At 40.3% G+C, this 21,108-nt stretch overlaps 1 protein-coding gene across 2 annotated transcripts in view; it reads right to left on the bottom strand.

The window, feature by feature from the left end:
* PPME1 (protein phosphatase methylesterase 1) overlaps positions 1 to 21,108 on the bottom strand; it is a 55,612-nt gene that overhangs the window by 14,385 nt on the left and 20,119 nt on the right. For both annotated transcript variants that reach the window (XM_040964299.1, XM_040964297.1), the window contains exons 2-7: positions 13,837 to 13,930; positions 13,189 to 13,281; positions 8,845 to 8,902; positions 7,953 to 8,004; positions 5,574 to 5,728; positions 4,535 to 4,625 (exon numbers count right to left, since the gene is read on the bottom strand). In XM_040964299.1, the coding sequence (XP_040820233.1) occupies positions 4,535 to 4,625; positions 5,574 to 5,728; positions 7,953 to 8,004; positions 8,845 to 8,902; positions 13,189 to 13,281; positions 13,837 to 13,930 (543 nt within the window). The remainder of the gene's footprint in view (positions 1 to 4,534; positions 4,626 to 5,573; positions 5,729 to 7,952; positions 8,005 to 8,844; positions 8,903 to 13,188; positions 13,282 to 13,836; positions 13,931 to 21,108) is intronic.

The raw sequence follows: 21,108 nt of genomic DNA, 5'->3' as shown, positions 1-21,108 counted from the left end.
ACCAATTTTGCTAATGATAGTGATCGTCACTCTGTATCATCAAGGAGTATAATCAGGTAGAAAAATCAAGTCACACACCACAGCCATTTCAGCTCTGCACATACTTACCAACAAGGTGCTAAGTGTCAGGCCTGTGCTCAGGGAGCAGGAAGCTCAGTAGGAATAGTGTCACAGATAATGTTTGTATAATAAGGTAAGCTTCAAAGGAAGTGTGCATTTTGAATTAAATGGTTAAAGAAAGCTTTCAGATAACATGATCTTATGCAGAAAACGACCAAAAGATTCCACTGAGAGTACTGGGACCCCTAAGTGAGAGAGTTTGGTATAGCTGCATGATATAAAATGTACACAGAGAAGCCAGGGCAGTGACCCAGCAGGCTAATCCTCTACCTACTAGAGCCAGCATCCTGTATGGGCACTGGCTCGTGTCCTGGCTGGTTCCATGCCCCACCTAGCTCACTGCTTGTGGCCTGGGAAAGCAGCATAGGACAGCCCAAAGCCTTGGGACTCTACACCCACATGGGAGACCCGGAAAAGCTCCTACCACCTGGCTTCAAATTGACTCAGCTCCAGCCAATGCAGTCATTTGAGCAGTGAATCAGTGGATGGAAGATCTTTCTGTCTATCCTCTGTAAGTCTGCCTTTCAAATGAAAATAAATATTTGCTTTTAAAAAAATTGTATACAAAACTAAGTACCCTTTGTACACACAAATAATGCCAAGCTTGAAAAAGGACTTGTAAGATCAATCCTATTCATAACTACAGAAAAGCTTAAAATACCCTGAAATAAATGTGACCAATATGAAAGATCTTTATAATGAAATGTATAGAATATTCACAAAATAGAAGATGATAAAAATGGAAAAATCTTTCATATTCATGAACTAAAAGAACTAATAGCATCAAAATGTCTATACTACCCAAAACAATTTACAATTTCAACATGATCCCAAACAAAATACCAAGGACACTGTTCTCAGATCTAAAAACAATGATGTTAATATTCATATGGAAGCACAAGAGGCCTCAAACAGCTAAAGGAATCATAAACAACAAGAATAAAGCTGGTAACATCACAATTATCTGACTTTAAGACATACTACAGGGTTCTTTGAATCAAAACAGCCTGGAAGCACTGAGCACAGTAGCTTAGGGCTAAAGTCGTTGCTTTGCACACCTGGGATCCCATCTGGGCACTGGTTCACATCCTGGTTGTTCCACTTTTCTTCTAGATCCCTGTTTGTGCCCTGGGACGGCAGTAAAGGATGGTTCAAGGCTTTGGGACCCTGCACCCATGTGGGAGACCCAAAGGAAGCTCCTGGCTCATGGCTTTGGATTGGCTCAGCTCCGGCCACTGCAGCCACTCGGGGAGTAAGTCAGTGGATGGAAGATCCTTCTCTTTGTCTCTCCTTCCCTCTCTGGATCTGCCTTTCTAATAAAAATAAATAAATCTTAAAAAAGAAAACAGCCTGGTACTGGTAAAAAATAAATAAATAAATAAACACCCAAACCAAGGAACAGAACTCCAGAAATTAATGCACTCATCTATAACCAACAACTCTTCAACAAACAGGGTGCAAAAACTGGATCTACACATGCAGAAGAATGAAACACTCCCCTACCTTATCGCTTACAAAAAATAAATTCAAAATGGATCAAGGATCTAAAACTGCTACCTGATAGCATCAAATTACAAGAGGAAAACATCAGGGACGCTCTACAACACATTAGCATAGGCAAAAACTTCTTGGATAAGAACCCAGAGGCATAGGCAATAAATATAAAAATAGATAAATGGAATTATATCAAGCTAAGAAGCTCATGTATTGCAAAGGAAACACTCAAAAAAGTGAAGAGGCAATCAGCAAAATGGGAGAAAACATTTTCAAACTATGTAACTATTAAAGGGTATCCAGGATCTATAAAGAGCTCAAGAAACTCAACAGCAACAAAACAATCCAGTTAAGAAATGAGCAAAGGAAACGAACAGGTGTTTTTCAGAAGATGAAACACAAATAGCCAACAGACATGAAAAGATGCTTAGGATCTCTATCAGGAAAATGTAAAAAGAAAAACAGTAACAACACAAAACCCCCACAATGAGGTTTTCACCTCACTCCAGTTAGAATGGCTATCATCCAAAATCAACAGTAAATTCAGACAAGGATCTGTGGGAGAAGGTAACCTAATCAATTGTTGGTGGGAATGTAAACTAGTACTATCATTATGGAAGATTCCTCAATTGTGACTTAGCCATCCCACTACTGGCAATTCACCCAAATGAAATGAAACCAGCACATGGAAGAGTTATCTGTAACCTCAAACTTACTGCATTTCAATTCAGAATAACTAGGGTATGGAATCAACCCAGATGTCCAGCAAGTGATGACTGGATGAAGAAAGTTGGTATGTATATACACCATGGAATACTACCTTACTCAGCCATAAAAAAAGAAATCCTTTTACAACAAAATGGTTGCTACTAGAAATCACAATGCTTAGTGAAATAAGCTAGTCTCAAAACGATAAATGTTTTCTGATATGAAAAAGTTAATATAGATTACAAATATGTATAGGAATGAAATGCATATTTAATGATATCATTATTGGTTTTAGGTTTGTTTATATCCTGTGGAACTGTAGTCTTCTTACTTCTTACTTGCTGTATATTATGGTTAGTGGTGAATTAAGCCTTTGACTACAGAGTGTATTAAAATGTCTTTGCAAGAACTCAGTAAGCAAGACATGGCAGAGAAGAGAATGGGGGAAGAAGGCAGTGAGGGAAGTGTGCTGGTCTTCATGGAACAAAAATTTATTAAAAAGAAAGCTTCATAGAAGTTCTGCCTGGACTAGGAACTAAAAACAATAAGTTAATTAGAAAATGAGAGAGGGCAGGAGGCACACCATGAACAAAGGCAGCAGAAGGATGACTTTTAGAGACCCAAGTACAAGCCAATGGGGGAGTGTGATAGAACAAGATAGTAACCAGGACAGAGTCTCCATAGAGGTCCAGCATGCTGTTAAGGTTTGGATGTGTTTCCCAAAGTTCACATGTTAGAAACACAATTCCCAATACAACAGCATCAAGAACCTTTAAGAAGAGATCAGGTCAGGACTGGACCTGCTCTCACTAATGGAGTAACATCCTTACTGAAAAAGCAGGTTCATTAGCAAAGTGAGTTTGGCTCTCTGTTCAGTCTCTACATGATGCTCTCTAACTGACGCCATGCTATGGGATACAGGTAGAAGGCTCTCACCAGATGTAAGCCACTTGTTTGGGGCTTCCCAATCTCCAGAACCATGAGTCAAATAAAAGTTGTTAATAAAGTACCAGTCTGTGGCTATGTTTAAGCTGCACAGAATTAAGACACAAACATGCCATGCCACATGGCTTAGATTACAACATACATTTATCTACTAAAGAACATTAAAGGGCAAAGCAAAGTGAAAGCATATCTTGAGGGAACAGGAAACCAGTGCTGGAAGGAAGATGCCAAGAAAGCATATATTTTAGACAACAGTTTTAGCTTAAAAATCATGCAAAATCTTAAAAGTCATCCTGTTAGACAGCAGCATTTTTACTTTACAAGTAAAACAGAAATAATCAGAACTATTCAGAACTATTTATCTTTTTTTTTTAAAAGATTTATTTATTTTTGTTGGAAAGGCAGATACAGAGAGGAAGATCTTCTACCTGATGACTCACTCCCCAAGAGGCCGCAATGGCCGGAGCTAAGTCAATCTGATGCCAGGAGCCGAGAGTTTCTTCCGGGTCTCCCCTGTGGGTGCAGGGTCCCAAGACTTTGGGCGGTCCTCAACTGCTTTCCCAGGCCACAAGCAGGGAGCTGGATGGGAAGTGGAGCTGCCGGGATTAGAACCGGTGCCCATATGAGGCCCCGGGGCAATCAAGGCAAGGACCTTATCATTACGCTATCATGCCGGGCCCCGGATCTTCCTCCTCTTCACAAGCTCAAAATGTTGTGAAATATCTAGGCTAAGTTCTTGAACCTCTTCCTTAACAACACCAAATCACTAGGTGACTGCATCCAATCTCTCAGCTTTAAATATAATCTACATTATGATTCTCCAGTTTATCTCCAGCTCAAACTCCTCTGCCTAATCTTTATAACTGCCTATTTTATGATTCCATTTAGGAATGTAACAAGCATTTCAGTTTATTCAAATAAAATTCCTAATTCCCTGCCACTTATTCGCTATCAAATCTACTTCTCTGTCCCTACCAGTCACTCGTTAAAAATCTATAAGTTAGCAGTGAGTTTCCTTCTTGCTCCCTCTTTCTGGGGTAGTCTAGGAGGCACTGAATTGTAACAAATTGGACCCAAGATAATTGAGCAAAGTCTGAAATGTTTATATTAATTAAAAAATATAGTATTTACATAAATATTTCTCTACCTGCCACTATATTTAAATTTGAAGTTTAACATTCATGCCTTTAAACTTGGTGTTGAAGCTAAAAAAATGAAAGCTACAATCTAACATTTAAGATAAAGACACCATAGATATGCAGGTTACCTCCATTCAATAGCATTCTCCAAAGATTTGAAGGTTTTAGGACGGCCACGTAAGAAATTCTGCATGCTATTAAGTGCATCCATGGCTGTACCTAGACGATAAACAAATATTTCAATCACCTTTTATTCTGAGCATTTACATTTACTAAGTCAATTCTGCATGTCTGTCTCTAATGACAAAATAATCAGTGATGCTTAGAGTAAAATAGAGATGTAGTTCTAAGACAATGCCAAAAATTAATGTGACAGTCTTCAAAATGATCCTCAATAATCTGCATTCTGGCATCACTTTCTTCTGAGGGCCTTCACCACAGAGCCAACAACGTGACATCAATGGCAGCTCAGAGGAGGATGTCAAGTGCCTTGTCAGAGGATGGAAAGCAGAACAGATTGGAAAACTGCCCTGGCCAACCTCTGTAACAAGTATCTGGGTCTATGGATGCACACTGTGATGGCCTTGTTCAGCCAACAGACTTGGAAAGGATTTTCTCAACCCTGGTGCAAGAAGGCCGACAATGTCTCAGAACTACCCAAACTACTCAAGTAACACCTTCAGGACACTCTCTCCCACATGGCGTCTCTTAGGCATCATCAAATGACTGCACTCATCCCCAGGTGCCATTGCAAGGAATGGTCCCTCCTCTCCCCGCTGCTGCAGACACAGGAGAAAGAAAAAACTGAAACATTTGTCCCACACAACCTTCCTTCATACCTGACCCTCCCCACCACAATCAGAGGGCATGCATCACTCTCAACTATGTAAACTACACTACAAATAAAATTTAAAAAATTTTAAGACATGGTAGCTCTTTCTAAATGATTAAATGAACTATGAAACAATACATAGTTGAAATATTGGACAACCATTAAAAAGATGGTAACAGAGTTTCTAGCAACATGGAAAAATTACTATATAACCTAAATTTGTAAAAAATACAAAGATACTTCAAGTAAAAGACAAAAAAAAATTAAAACATAATAATATCTCATGTCTCTTGTAAGTCAATGCTTCTAATTTATTCAGTATAAAGAAAACTTACCTTCCACAACATCAATCATGCACAGACCAAGGAGACTTGGCACAAGGTTGGACGATGCTGTATGGACAGCAATGGCACCACCCATGCTATGTCCAATCAGCATAATTGGAGGAGGGAGGTCCCCATACATGGCTTCAACCACATTACCAACATCTCTGCATAGAGAAAGGAGAAAAAGTTGGGATTGCTGACAACAACACAAAACTGGTTTCCCTTCCCAGTTACTTTCTTTAGTCCTTAACAAACGGTCCTGGCTAACTGTGAAGGTATACTGGGTCATGTTATAAATATACCTATGTAAACCTAACACATCTACTATTACAGGTAGACACAGATATATACAGATAGCAACACACTTAGCCTTCACATTAATTGCAGGCTAAATAAAAATAAACATAACTCTCTGATTTTCCTTTACATCACATTTGTCCCATTCTACACATTTAGTACAATTGCATAAAAACATACCTTTATTTTTAACTGAAGCTGGAAACCCTAAAGAAATCATTTGGTTGCTCTATGCCCAAGTTTTCCTATCTAAAAGACCGAAAACCTTTTTAAAGGTTTAAAAATAAACCTTTTTAAAGGTTTATTTGTTTGGAAGTCAGAGTTACAGACAGATGGAGACAATCTCCCATCTGCTGGTTCACTCCAGGAGACCCAACAGCCAGTGGTGGACCAGGCAAAAGCCAGGAGCCAGAAGCATCACCCAGGTCCCCCACATGGGTGGCAAGGTCCCAAAAACATGAGCCATCTTCCACGGCTTTTCACAGGCCATTAGCAAGGAGCTGGATCAGAACTGGAGCAACAAGAAAAGGATTCAACAAGCACTATACTAAACACTGACTGAGAAAAATAATCTTTGCATTATAATGCAGTGAAATTTAGAGATACAAAATGAATCTCAACCTCAGTTTACCTTTTACTATGTGATCTTGGCTTATGAAATACCAAGTTTTGATATGTATAAAACAAAGGTAATAATATTACTTACTAAATTGCTTTGATAATTAACTGAAAAGTGAATGTGAAGCTACTCTGAAAGAGCAACACACTATAAAAATGTTAGCTGCTTTTACATTTATTCATGCCTAATTGTTGGAATGACAAACCTTTAGTGCTATAAGAAACGAGAAAAGTGTCCCGAGCTTATTTTTACTGACTTTTGATCCGGTTTTCAATTATAAATGATCTATTTAACAAACTCAAACTTTAAGTTGGGGTGGGGAACATCCACCTTGTGGCCCATATAAGGCCCTGAAATTATTTGGTCTGGCCTGACCAAAGCAATATCAGGAAGGATATGGAATTCAATAATCTTTGGTAAGGCAATTTGTTTCTAAAGGTTGATTTATTTGAAAGACAACATTTCTACCGAGGGAGAGTGGAGAAAAGAGACAAAAGTTTTCCATCAGCTGATTCACTCTCCAAATGGCTACAACAAGCAGTCCTGGGCCAATGCAAAACCAGGGGCTTCTTTGGGATCTCCCACATGGGTGAAGGGACCCAAATATTTAGGCCATCTTCTGTTCTCCCAAGTACAACAGCAAGTAGTTGCATAGGAAGTAGAGCACCTGGACTCAGATCAGAGTTCATCCAGTACAATGGCATTCCAGGTGCTATGCCACTATGCTGGCCCCAAGCCGACTAATTTTTTAAGTTGATAATTTAGCATGGCCTGTGAATTATGTTACAGACAAATGGGGGCTGGCACTTTTTATTTAACTGGCTAATTGTCTACCTTCATGTACCATCAACCCATTTGGGCACCTGGTCCACATCCCACCCAGTTCTCTGCCTGTGGGAAAACACCAGCGGATGGCCCAAGTACTTGGGCACCTACACATCCAAGTGGGAGATCTGGAAGACGTTTCTGATTCCAGGCTTTGGATCAGCTCTACTCCAGCCATTGCAGCCATTTGGGGAATGAACCAGCAGATAGAAGATCTCTGTCTTTCCTCCTCTCTGTAAATCTGTCTTTCTAATTAGAATAAACAAAGATCCAGCTGTCCCACTTCTGATATAACTCCTTACTAACGTGCCTGGGAAAACAGCAGAAGATGGCCCACATGTTATGGCCCCTGCACCCACATGGGAGACCTGGAAAAAGCTCCAGGTTCCTAGCTTCAGGATGGTACACCATGGCCATTTGGGGAACGAACCAGCAGACAAAAACTGATCTGTCTCTCCCTCTCTCTCTGCAACTATGCCTTTCAAATGATTTTTCTTAAAAAGGCTTCAAGATTAAATAATATGGAGAAACAGAACAGAAACAAAATTTTCTGTGCATATTACTGTCCAACAATCACACCAGGAGATAAAATTATTTGTAATAGTGATGGGAGTCATGCAATGCAACAACCAACACTTGCTACTTACTTTGCCATTGTTTCTGCAGACAAGTCTTCAGAATTCTTCACTTTGGTTTCACCTAAAAAAGAAATGAAGAAATTAAATTCTCAAGGATAAGAATTACAAAAGCAATAGTATGCCTGAAAAAATCTCCTCTTTGTCCAATGAAATTTATACTTTTAGATGGTGGACTTAGCAATAATTTTCTTCATCACAGACAAGGCTATAGTCAAACACTCTCATAGTTCCAACAGATTTTGCCTCCCCCAAATCATGCAGATGTTTAAATCCAGAAGTTATGCTAACAGCTAATGAATCAATGTTAATGAATTAAGGATGGAGAATTGATTTAATTATGACATCTGGGAGATGGTCCTAAGAGAATGTCTTTAGGTCACTGAGATTTTGCCCTTAGCAGACAATTCTGGAGAAGTCCAATTGTGGACAATTCTGGTTACACAAACTGAGTTCCAATTTATACAGTCACCAGGCCTCTGTGTTTCTCATGAGAACCTACCTTAGCACATATTCTGCCACCCTCATCAGATGCCATACTGATGGGGCCACCCAATCACAGATTGTGAGCCTCTGAAGCATAAACCAAAATTAACCTCTTCCTTCATAAGATGATCCTTTTGAGTATTTCAACTGAAGTAAAGCTACTGCACACCCTAAGAATAATTACAGTAGCCTAATAAAAATATACTCAAATTCCTTACACATTACCAGCCTAAAAATTAAAGGATAAAACACACACATATACATTCATAAAAAAACTGGAAACTAGGACTTGCCCCAAAATGCCCAAATGGAACACTGTTATGTTATGGCCACAATAAATTTTCTAATATGTAAGACTATTCAAAACGGTTTGGTGACTATGTCACTGAGTTAGTGGGTAATTCAAAACTTCACTCACCATGACTTCGCAGATCCAGAGCCACAATCCTACACTGAACTCTACTAATGATTGCTGCCTATAAGAAAAAGTAAAAGTAGTATGACACATCTGGACTAACAAATTTTGCTGATCACCAATAATAACTGTTTTAAATAAACTGTCATAATTTAAGAGGATATAAAGACCTTTCTTCCACTTTTTTAAACTTATTACAGAACCACAAACTTTTTCCCTTTTTTCTTTTATAAGATGTATTTATTTTTATTGAAAGCCAGATATAAAGAGAGGCGGAGACAGAGAGGAAGATCTTCCATCTGATGATTCACTCCCCATATCATAGTGACCGCAACAGCCAGAGCTGCACCGATCCAAAGTCAGGAGCCAGGAGCTCTTCTGGGTCTCCCACGTGGGTACAGAGTCCCAACACTTTGGGCCGTCCTCAACTGCTTTCCCAGGCCACAAGCAGGGAGCCGAATGGGAAGTGGAGCTGCCGGGATTAGAACCTGTGCTGAAATGGGATCCCGGATGTTCAAGTGAGGACTTTAGCTGCTAGGCCACCACACTGGACTCAACCTTCCACTATTAATACAACTTTCTATTTTTAATAAAACTTTCCACTTTCAGCTAAAACAAAAGAATGAGGATTCTTTTTTTGGGGGGGGAGGGTCACATATTCTGGTTCTGTCCCAAATTATAAATACAGCATTTCCTGCTAAAATAGTCCTTTAACCTGAACTCTTCCTAGGTAGTCCTGAAACACAATCCAACCACCTTTAGACCCTGCCCTCTCACCTTATAACTATCTATTGTTTTTATCCATATTCTTTGGATACTCTCCCTTACTCTGAACAGATAATCTATTAGATAAGGACCATGAATCAATTTCCATCTTGGTTCACAGCATCACACAAATGTAACACTCAACCATGAAACAACCCTGAAAGCAGTATAAATCATGATGCCTACCAAAGAGTCACTTAAGAGACATACAACTTACACACAAGACTGTGGCACAGTTAAACAAAAATGTATTAAAAAAAGAAATCATAGTATCATGGGAGAGGTTCAATTTTGCAGGGTAAACAAAACTTCACATAATTGGAGATCTTCTTCAACTGAACTATACTGACCAAAGTATATCATAATTAGTGTTTATAAAAGAACAGACTAGAAATGTCTGGTCTAATATTCACATATTTTATGATTAAGGAAACTGAGGGCAAAGAAAGAAAATCATTTGATCAAGTCATTTTACAAGTCAGTAGTTTAAAAAAAAAAAGTAAAATCTAGATATGTTGCCTATATAACAGTCCACATATATCACAAAACAAGTCAGACTCCTGGGCCTGGCATTGTGGTATAGTTGGCAAAGCCACTAAATGTGATGTCAGTATCCTGAATGGGCACTGATTCAAACTCCAGCTACTCCACTTCCAATCTGGCTCCCTGCTAATGGCCTGGGAATGCAACACAAGATTCACCCACACAGGGACGTAGATGAAGCACCTTGCTTCAACCTGGCCTAGCTCTGGCCATTGTGGCTATCTGGGTTTTAGACTAGCAGATGTAAGATCTCTCTGTAACTCTAAATTTCAAAGAAACAAATAAAAAGTCAGATTCTTATATGGTACTTTCAAATAACAGAATAAATTATTTCTACTTCCATTACTATAGTTAATGAATATTTTTGTTTGTGTGTGTGTTTTTGAAAGGGTGAAGTAGACTAGACAGACAGACATTTCCTAACCATAGAGTCACTCCTCAAATGCATATAACAACCAGGGCTTGGCCAGGCCAAGGTAAGAGACTGGAACTTGAATATCCAAAGAATATGAATAAAAACAATAAATAGTTACAGGGTGAGAGGGCAGGGTCTAAAGGTAGTTGGATTGTATTTCAGGACTATCTAGGAAGAGTTCAGGTTAAAGGACTATTTTAGCAGGGAATGCTGTATTTATAATTTGGGACAGAACCAGAAGAGAGAGCCATTACCTGTCGCTTTCCGGAGTACACATCAGCAACAAGTTGGAAACAGGAACAGAGCTGTGATCTGAACCCAGATATTCTGACATGGGATGCAGGTACCCCAAGCGGCATCCGAACTGATACTATGCCAAATGTCCATAGTAATGAATATCTTTTAAGTGAACAATGGACTAGAATCCTACTATACATTGTTGTTCGTTCCTGAAAGCTGGGAGAAACACTGCTATATAGTTGGTAAAACCATTATTTGTGACATTCACATATGGCTGCCAGTTCGTGCCCTGGCAGTTCCACTTCCAATCCAGTTCCCTGCTAACGACCTGGGAAAAGCAGTAGAAAATGATCCGAGTGTTTCTGCCTTAACTACCCATGTGGGAAACCTGGAAGAAGCTCCTGGCTTTTAACTCTGGAAGCTGTGGGCTTCTAACTCTGGTCTGGCTCAGCCCTGGCCATTGTGGCCTTCTGGAGAGTGAACCAGCAAACAAAAAAAATCTTAGAAATAAAAATCTAGAAATAAAACTTATATTCCTGAGAGCTACTTTTTAATTTAAAGGAGTGATTTAATGTCAAATTGTAGCACTAAGTTTTGAATATCAAAACTAAGTCCATATTTTCAAAGTAAAATTAATTGGCAAAGGTGTCACATTTACTTCATTGCTAAACATTAAACAAGCAAAACTTGGTTTATGAAACAAAGTACATATTTGAGATTAGTAATTCTCAGTTGGCAATATAACTTGCTTGACACCGACGTCTGATATTTATACAATTTTCTAGTATATACACTTTGGACAGTTGAGCAAGTTTTTTGTGTATTCCTTAGTTGCCAAAAACTTTCAGCACAAGCAGATGTTCTTGATGAAATCCTTTCCGGGACTCTAAGGAGATGATAAGTGCACTGCAGTGAAAGGATTTCTAATACTGATTCATTCACTTCTGGGACTAAACCTCCTTGATCACAGTGTATTATTTTATGATGCTACTATATTCAATTTCTTTGAGAATTCCTGTTTGCTGGCTCACTCTGTGAATGCCTACAGAAGCTGGAGCTGAGCCCAGGTACTACAATATACAGTGCAGGTACTTTAGCTGCCAGATTAAAACCTGTCCCAGACACATTTTATAAGTGAGATTGGCGCAGTTTTCCTACATGATGATCATTTATTGGTTTTGGCAGTAGCTTAAAGTAATACTACTCTAAGTAATTTTTTTCATGATGGAAATTTTAAACAAATGTTCACCTTTTGGAGAAATATCAACACTCCATAAGATATCAAATATTCAGAGTAGGTGACAGAACAACAAGTCTCTAGCTAGTCTCCACATGTCCATTTGTATTTCCTGTTCAGTCAAGTATATGTATGACACATCTATACTTAATCAGTAACTGGACTTCTCTAAAGCTCAATATTCTCACTGTCTAAAACAGAGGTCCTCAATTATAAATACAAATGCTCACTTCCTCTAGAACTTCACAATCTGCTTGTGTTTCCACACAGTTTTCTCAACTCCGATAGGCCTAAATTAAGTCTAATGTGAATGTGAGTAGGGAAAAGGCTGTTTAAAAAAGTACTCTCTTGGGGCTGAAGCTGTGACACATCGAGTTACAGAGCTGCTTGCAATGCTGGCATCCTATGTTGGAGTACAGGTTCAAGTTCTGGCTGCTTTCTGATCAATCCAGTTTCCCTATTAACATTCCAAGGAAGAAAATAAAAAATGGCTCAAGTACTCAGGAAGACCAGAATGAGTTCCTAGCACAGGGATTCAGACTTGACCAGTTCCACCACTGTGGACATTAGGAAAATGAACTCAAATGTTTCTGTCCACTTCACAAAAAAGTTGTTTAAAAAATTAACATACAAGTCCATGGACTGCTATTGTAGCATAGCATATGAAGCTGTTACAACTCATATGGGTGTCAGTTTATGTCCAAGCTCCACTTCTAACCCAGCTCCCTTTTAATGTCTTACGAAAAGCAGTATAAGATGGCCCAAAACCTGCATGTGAGACTCAGCTGAAGTTCTCGGCTCCTGGTTTCAGCCCAGCCCAGCCCTGGTTGTTGTGATCACTTGAGAAGTGAAACAATGGATTGAAGATCTTTGTTCCCCCGCCCCCATAATTCTTTCATGTAAATAAATGTTTCTAAATTTTTTTAAGATTCATTCTTAAATTTTACATTTTAAATACAGAGCTACAGAAAGGAGACACACACAGTGATCTTCCAGGTATTTGAAACCTATCATTTGGAATCTAATATATCCCTAACCTTCCTGCATCAAGCAAGATGAGTGAGCATAGCAAAATTTTGGCTAGTTAAATCTATTTGTAAGTAAACAATGATTTCACTAATATCCATTTCTACCAGTAATAACTCACTGTGAATACAGCCCAGGACAGGGCAGAATGGCCTCCTCCATGCAGGAGCAGCAGGACTGGGCCCTCAGAACCACTCTTGTAAACTCGGAAAGTGTATGAATAGTTAAAGAAAATACACATATTTGTTCACTGAGGTTACTACTTTACTCATAATAACACTAAAATAAATACTAAAAACACTAACACTGAAAGCTACATGCAAATACTACAAAGCTATAGGCAAAACTACAGGTTTCCAAATTTAAGAGAAACTTAGACACTTCTGAGAAATCAATCAATCTTCTACTTTTGAAGTAAGGAGCCAGGAAGATGGGTTTCTTCACTGGAGAAAAATCACTGCCTTGGTCCTAATGATTAAACTCACTTGCCTGGGGAAACCTCTCCCTGAGCCCTTAAGAGCTATATCAGTTTTAGAAAATCTACATTTAATCGTTACCCCTTGTATTAGACAATTACAGCCAAGAAAGACACTGGGCATGAAGTTAATGGACTTACAGGTCATTTGCCATACTGTACAAAGAACAGCTAGGGAATAACATGAAATAGCAAATAAAGAGCATTTTGAAACTATACAACCTATATACAACTATACAAGACTTCTTAAGCATCATAAATTTGCTTTAAAAAATTCCACTTTGCAAAGGATATATCTTTGCCAGTTTCATTCTCTACTTCTACATCTTCCACGGACTCAAAGTACTGACTCCAAGGAACAGGGGAAAAGTCTCGCTTTCTTCCAGGGCTGAGGGAACAAAAAGAGACAAAAAATTCAAGCAAAAAACAGTTATACACTGATAGGTAAAACCTCGGTCAACAAATGCAAAACAAAATAAAACAGAAGGAATTCGTCACGTTAAAACACTTTTTAAGTTCAAATGCAGATTTCAGGCTACAATATTTAAGGGTAATCACAAGTACATTCTGTGTCTATATACACCACAAAATGCACTAGTTCCCTCTCACTGTTCATAGCTGTAGGCTCATTCCTATTCCTCAATTCACTATAATAATCACTCTTACTACAATCATTATTTTATATTCCTATTCCTTCATAAATTTTCATGCTTGTCATTTTCCAACCAATCAACATATACAATTTTTTCAAAGATTTATTCATTCATTTGAAAATCAGGGTTACAGAAAGAGAGAAAGAAGAGACAGACTTTCCATTCATTGATTCACTTTCCAAATGGCCCCAACAGCCAGGCCTGAGCCAGGGAAAGAAAGGACTACACAGCTTCTTCCAGATCTACAGGGCTGCACGGATCCAAACACATAGGCCATCTCCCGCTGCTTCCCCAGGGACAAATACAGGAAGCTGACTGAAAACGGAGCAGTTTGGTCTTGAACTGATACCCAAACAGGATGCCATCATTGCACCTGACAGTTTTTACCAACTATGTCAAAACACCCACCCCTCAAATGCCATTTACTAGAAGGTAAAATGGCAGTATCAATAGCTAAACTTTTTTAAAAAGATTTATTTTTATTAGAAAGGCAGATTTACAGAGAGAAGGAGAGACAGAGATCATCTATCTGCTGGTTCACTCCCCAAGTGACTGCAAGGGCCAGAGTTGATCTGATCCAGAGCCAGGAGCTTCTTCCAGGTCTCTGAGTAGGTGCAGGATTCCAAGGCTTTGGGCTATCCTTTATTGCTTTCTCAGTGTACAAGCAGGGAACTAAATGGTAAGTAGAGCATCTAGGATACAAACTGGCACCCATACGGGATCCTCGCACATGCAAGGCAAGGACTTTGGCCATTAGGCTACCATGCCAGACCCAAAATAATACATTTTTAAAAAAAATCTAATATTTGACATTTGGTCATTGCTCAGTAATAAAGAAAAAGTGTCTCTGTGGAAGTAAAATGAAATATCACCCTGGAAAACGACTTTGCTTTCGAGTTACACTTGAATTCCAACAGGAAAACTGAAACCAGAACTTGCAGTTTTACATAATCTTTCAGTCACTTACAAATCCACCTATGCATATACTAAGTTAAGTATGACAACTATAACATGATAAGTCAAACATGTTAATGATTCTAAAGATCCACACATGAATTTTTGGTACCATGGCAAAAGCATTTAACATTTACTGTTTACAACAGTGAGTCATTGTGCCAAATATTACCAGCATGATTCATTTAGTCCATACAGCCTTATTCTCATTTCACAGAAGAAGAAAAAAAGATTGAAAAATATATAGCAATTTTCCTAAGGTCACGCAACTATTAAGCGGCAGTGGTAAAATTCAAATACACTTCCACCCCTCTCCAGAGCTCTGTTGTTCATTCCAAAACTAAATTACATCTCAGATAATGCTTCTGAAAAGTAGTAAAGCTTTAGGTCCCAGCATCAGAGGTATTCTTAGCCAAATGTAAATATGACTGACTTTCCAATGCCACAGGAACTTTCCAAGCTGGCCAGCTGCCAGTTAAAGTGAAATTACTGGGGCCAGCGATGTGGCAGAGCAAGTAAAGGCACTGCTTGCTATGTTGACATCCCACACGACCAGTGGTTCAAGTCCCAGCTACTCCACTTCAGATCCACCTTTCTGCTAAAGCACTAGAGAAAGCAGTTCAGGTATTTGGGGGTGACCCAAAGAAGTTCCTGGCTCTAAATCAGTCCAGCTCTGGCCATTACAACGATGTGGGGAGTGACTAGACCTTAGATATCTCTCTCTCTGCCTTTAAAATCAAAACAAGACAAAAAGTTACTTCCTATAAAAAGATATCATTAAGAGCCAGCACAGTGGGATATCTGGCCTACTGTCTATGATGCTGGCATAACATATGGGTGCCACTGTGTGTCCTAGCTGCTGTACTTCCAATCCAGTTTCCTGACACTGCACCTGGGAAAGTAGCAGAGGATGATCCAATTTCTTGGAGTCCTGCAACCACATGGGAGACTTGGAAGAAGCTCCTGGCTTCAGCCTGGAATAGCAGATGGAAGATCTCTCCCCTTCTATAACTCGCTAATAAATAAGTCCTTTTTAAAATATATTTGTTCTGGGCCCAACGCACTAGTCAAGTGGCTACAGTCCTCTCCTTGCATGCACTGGGATCCCATATGGGCTTTTGTTCATGTCCTGGATGCTCTACTTCCCATCTACCTCCCTGCTTATGGCCAAGGGAAGCAGTAGAGGATGGTCCAAAGCCTTGAGACTTGCACCCACATGGCAGACCTGGAAGAAGCTCCTGGCTCCTGATCAGATCAACTCTGCAGTTGCAGCCACTTGGGGAGTGAACTAGTACATGGAAGATCTTTCTCTCTGTATCTCCTTCTCTTTGTACCTTCTTCCCTTCCTTTCCAATTAAAAAATTTTTTTTTCCATGGGAGAACAAGCTCCACTTCTAACTTCATTCTGGAAAGGGAAAGGTTGGAGTTCCAGGAACTACCTCACTTAAAACTACACAAATGAGTAATTCCCACTCAGTTAAGGAGTGAATAATTCCGCATCCCCAACGGTTGCCTGTATCCACAGAGATGTTCCAGTGTAATTCCAATACCTCATTTTGAATAACTTTTATCCTCCAAGATATCAGTTAATTAGACATTAAATAGGTACCAAGGCAAGTGTTGCGGTGCAGTGGACTAAGCTGCTGCTATGAGTCTTGGCTACTCAGCCTGCCATCAAGTTTTCTGATGACTCAAGTACAGGCTTGACTGCTGAGGCCATGTGGGGAGTGGACCAGTGGACTGAAGTGCATGTGTACTATCATGCTGCCTTTCAAATAAGTAAATCTTTTTTTCAAAATTAAAATTAAAATTAAAAAGTACAGTTAAAATGATACAAATGTTCAAAGAAGTAAGCATTCCAACTTGTTAAGTAAAGACATTTCATACAGGAAAGAAATGACATTTAAGCTGCGTGCCGTAGGACAAGGATGATTTGGACTGTTGGAAATACAGAAGGATAATGAACAAGTATGAAGAATGGGAGAGAAACAAGTATAAATAATGATCCAGTACAGTGATTGTCCTAGGGGACACTGAAAAAACAAAGAGCTAACTGGAATGAAGCAGAAACAAACAAACATCTTTGGAGGGACCCAAAACCAGAGAGGGTTTCAATGGTATCAGAAACAATGAGAAACCAATAAGATGTACTATTATTATGGTATATGAAAAGATCAATTTGATTGAAGGATATGATTCTGGGGAGAAAAATACATTGGAAGACCTGGCCAGGACAGGACAGGACCCTAAAATATAATGGAGTTTAAAAAGGGGGAAAACACATAGACATTTCAAAGTACAACTGTGGGGGGATGCTGTGGTGTGGTGGGTTAAGCTGTCACCTGCAATGCCGTTTCTTCTGGGCTCTGGTTTGAAGCTGGTTGTTCCCAATGTGCCTGGGAAGCAGATGACCCAAGTGCCCGGTACCCACGTGGAAGACTTAGATAAAGCTCCTGGCTTTGGCCTGGCCCAACCCCAGCAGTTGAGGACATTTGTATACTGAGTCAGAGAATGGAAGCTCTTTCTGTCTCTCCTCTGTGAAACTGCCTTTCAAACAAGTAAATAAATCTTTTTAAAAAAGTCTTAAAGTACAAGATATAAAATGACTGAGAGTAGAATCAACATCAAGAGTTCCAAGGTAACAGAGAGACTAAGTTATACACTTCGTAAATATAAATCTACTTTAGGTAGCAATACACATTTTTAAAAAAGATTTATTTATTTTTATTGCAAAGTCAGATATACAGAGAGAAGAGACAGAGAGGAAGCTCTTCCGTTATAACTCCCCAAGTGGCTGCAATGGCTGGAGCTGAGCCAATCGGAAGCCAGGAGCCAGAATCCTCCTCTAGATCTCTCACACAGGTACAGGGTCCCGAGGCTTTGGGCCGTCCTTGACTGCTTTCTCAGGCTGTAAGCAGGAAGGTAGATAGGAAGTGGGGTTGCTGGGACACAAGTAAGTGCCCATATGGGATTCCAGGCGTGTAAGGCAAGGATTTTAGCTACTACACTACCACGCCGGGCCCAATACACATTTCCATGTCACTAAAGGTTCTTTTTTTTTTCTGTAAAATTAATGCTATCGCATGAAAGATTTTGGTAAAGAAGGAAAAACTAGTGTTATGAGAAATCTAAATCCTGTGAATTTGCCTAAATCATGTACATCAAACGTTTATTGGCCACTATTATCACAATGATGTCCAGACTGTAATGACATGAATACTCAAACCAGAAAAAAGATGTCTGCACACACACACACACACACACACACGATTCCAAGCAGCTTTAAGAAACCCATCTATGAATCCCAAATTAAGAACTCTCAGCTCACACTCTAACCATAACCTACTTCTAGCAGAAAGAAAAAGGAAACATGAGCATTCTTAATAATTCATAAATTTATTTTCCATTTGTTTGTAAGGTTTATTTTCATGATATAGTTCTACCTTTATTAACTGCTGACCTTGGGCAAGTCACATAACTTCTTTAAGCTGAATAGTAACTTTACAGGAGTGATTATGAAGATGCACTTAGCTTGGTGCCTCAATAAATCTTTTTTATTACCATCACTAAATGGTTTTTAATAAACATAATCCCTTTACTTATCCTAATAAAGTTTCCAGGAGAAGAAGATGGCCGACGTAGAGAAGAAGATGGCCGACGTAGGAGGAAGGCTGTGAGGGAGCGTCCAGTGAGAGAAGGATAGAACGCTACAGAAGCAGCAAAGAGGAACAGCAGGGAACCGCAGGGAGAGGTCCGTGAAGCTCCCTGGGACAGTGTGGAGCCAAAAAGATCCACACAACTCGGAAGAACAACGAGAACGGAGCAGGGCAAGGGCAGAGAAACCGACATCCCACTCCAGACCTGCTGAGTCACTTTTGAAAACGGCCTGACGGGAGACGCGGCCAGCTCGGAGGCGGGGAGATCAGGGGGATCGTCGCCGGCGGGAGGCCTTCGGCAGCGGTGGAGGCAGACTGCAGCGGCCGGACGTTTGTTCTGAGCGTGGGCGACCCACCAGGAGAGCTCTGAAAACTCCTGCACCAAACTGACACGGTGCGAACCTGCCGTGAAGTCATTATAACAGGGCGCCTGGGCCACTCCTCCGCTAAGGGCCTGTGTGGGGGAGCCACACGGGAGCAGGGGCTCTGAACACCCACACACCACGAGTGGTGGATTCACTGCACAAGAGCCACGCCTGGAAAGTGCCTCACTCACAGTCCCGTGTGTGGGAGACGCACCAGGTGGGCTCTGAAAAACCCTGCAGTCCCTGACACGGAGAACGCAGGGAGAAAGCACATAAAACCTTCTACGCCCTGTGGATTCCCGTGAAGGGGGCACACCCAGAGAGCGCCTCCATCCCTCCACGCCCTGGGGTGTCACACCTGTAGAAGAGGTGCCCAGAGTGTGCCTGGAATCCACTGGGCCCCCAAGGTGGTGCTCTACAGCCCCAGGCCCTGAGAACGCACCAACGGTGCCTTGAAAATTACCACGCCCGGCAACACCACGCCTGCAGGCTCCAATCTCTACAGGAAAGCACCTGACAGCCCCTCAACACACGGGTCCATTTGCCTCACCAGAATACACCAACGCAATGGGAAAAACCACCAGAAAGAGTTGTGCTCCAGATGAAAGAGCCAGCACCCCACCAAACGAGGGCCAAAAGCCATTATCAATATCGGCGATACGAGATGAAGACATGGAAGTGTTACCAGCAAAGGAATTGATGAAAATAATGCTAAAATTTCTCAGAGACGTGGACACAAAGCTGGAAGACCTCCAGAACCGCATAATCACCGAAATACAACAAATCAAAACCAAACTGGATGCCCAAGATAATAAAATTGAAAGCCTCATCAACAGAATAAATGCGGCAGAGGAAAGGATCTCTGAAACAGAAGACACACAAAATGAAGGTGCCCAGCGAATTAAACAGCTGGAGACAAACCTCAGCAAAACTAATAAAATGATGCAAGAGATGAAGGATTACCTTAGAAAATTGCATATTCGGATCATCGGCCTCCCCGAGGGAGTAGAAAGAGAATCTGGGATGCAAGCAGTGCTTGATGAAATTATACAGGAAAACTTCCAAAACACTTGGAACACGAATCCACCCCGCATACAGGATGGACAGAGAACTCCCAACAGACATGATCCAAAGAGATCTTCATCCAGACACACGGTGCTCAAGTTCTACTCCAATGAAGACAAAGAAGGAATCCTGAGACAAGTACGAAGTAGAGAAAAGATCACATACAGGGGAAAACCCATCAGAATCACTGCTGATTTCTCCGAAGAGACCCTACAAGCAAGGAGAGAATGGACAAAGATCTTCCAAGTCCTGAAACAAAACAACTGTCAACCAAAAATAATCTACCCAGCAAAGATCTCATTTGCATATGAGAACGAAATCAGATACTTCAATAGCAAAGAAAAACTAGAAGAATATGTCTACACAAAACCAGCTCTGCAAAGTCTCCTTAGAAATGCGCTAGTCCCGGACAAAAAGGAGGCAAATCACAAACAAAGTTGGCAAATAAGAAGGTCTCCAAACTAAAGGCCGCACAAACAAGACAATTACATAGGCAACAACACACACACAACACAATCACATGGCAGGGCAAAATTGCAACCTCTCAATTTTAACTCTCAACACAAATGGTCTAAATTCACCAATCAAACGACAGAGATTAATAGAATGGATCATCAAACAAGACCCAACCATCTGTTGCCTACAAGAAACGCATCTAACCAGAAAGGATGCAAAGAAACTGAAAGTGAAGGGATGGAAAAAGATATTTCACGCCAATAGACGAGAAAAAAAAGCTGGGGTAGCTATCCTAATTTCAGACGAGATAGATTTCATTCTAACAAACATCAAAAGAGACAGGGAAGGCCATTTTATACTGGTGAAAGGAATGATCCATCAAGAAGCAATCACCATCATTAATGTTTATGCACCGAA

Source organism: Ochotona curzoniae, unplaced genomic scaffold, assembly GCF_017591425.1.
Source record: "Ochotona curzoniae isolate NIBS_2020 unplaced genomic scaffold, NIBS_Ocur_1.0 scaffold_3223, whole genome shotgun sequence".
Classification (NCBI taxonomy): Eukaryota; Metazoa; Chordata; class Mammalia; order Lagomorpha; family Ochotonidae; genus Ochotona; species Ochotona curzoniae.
Note: the sequence above shows the minus strand (reverse complement) of the source record. Positions and strands in the feature narration are given on the sequence as shown.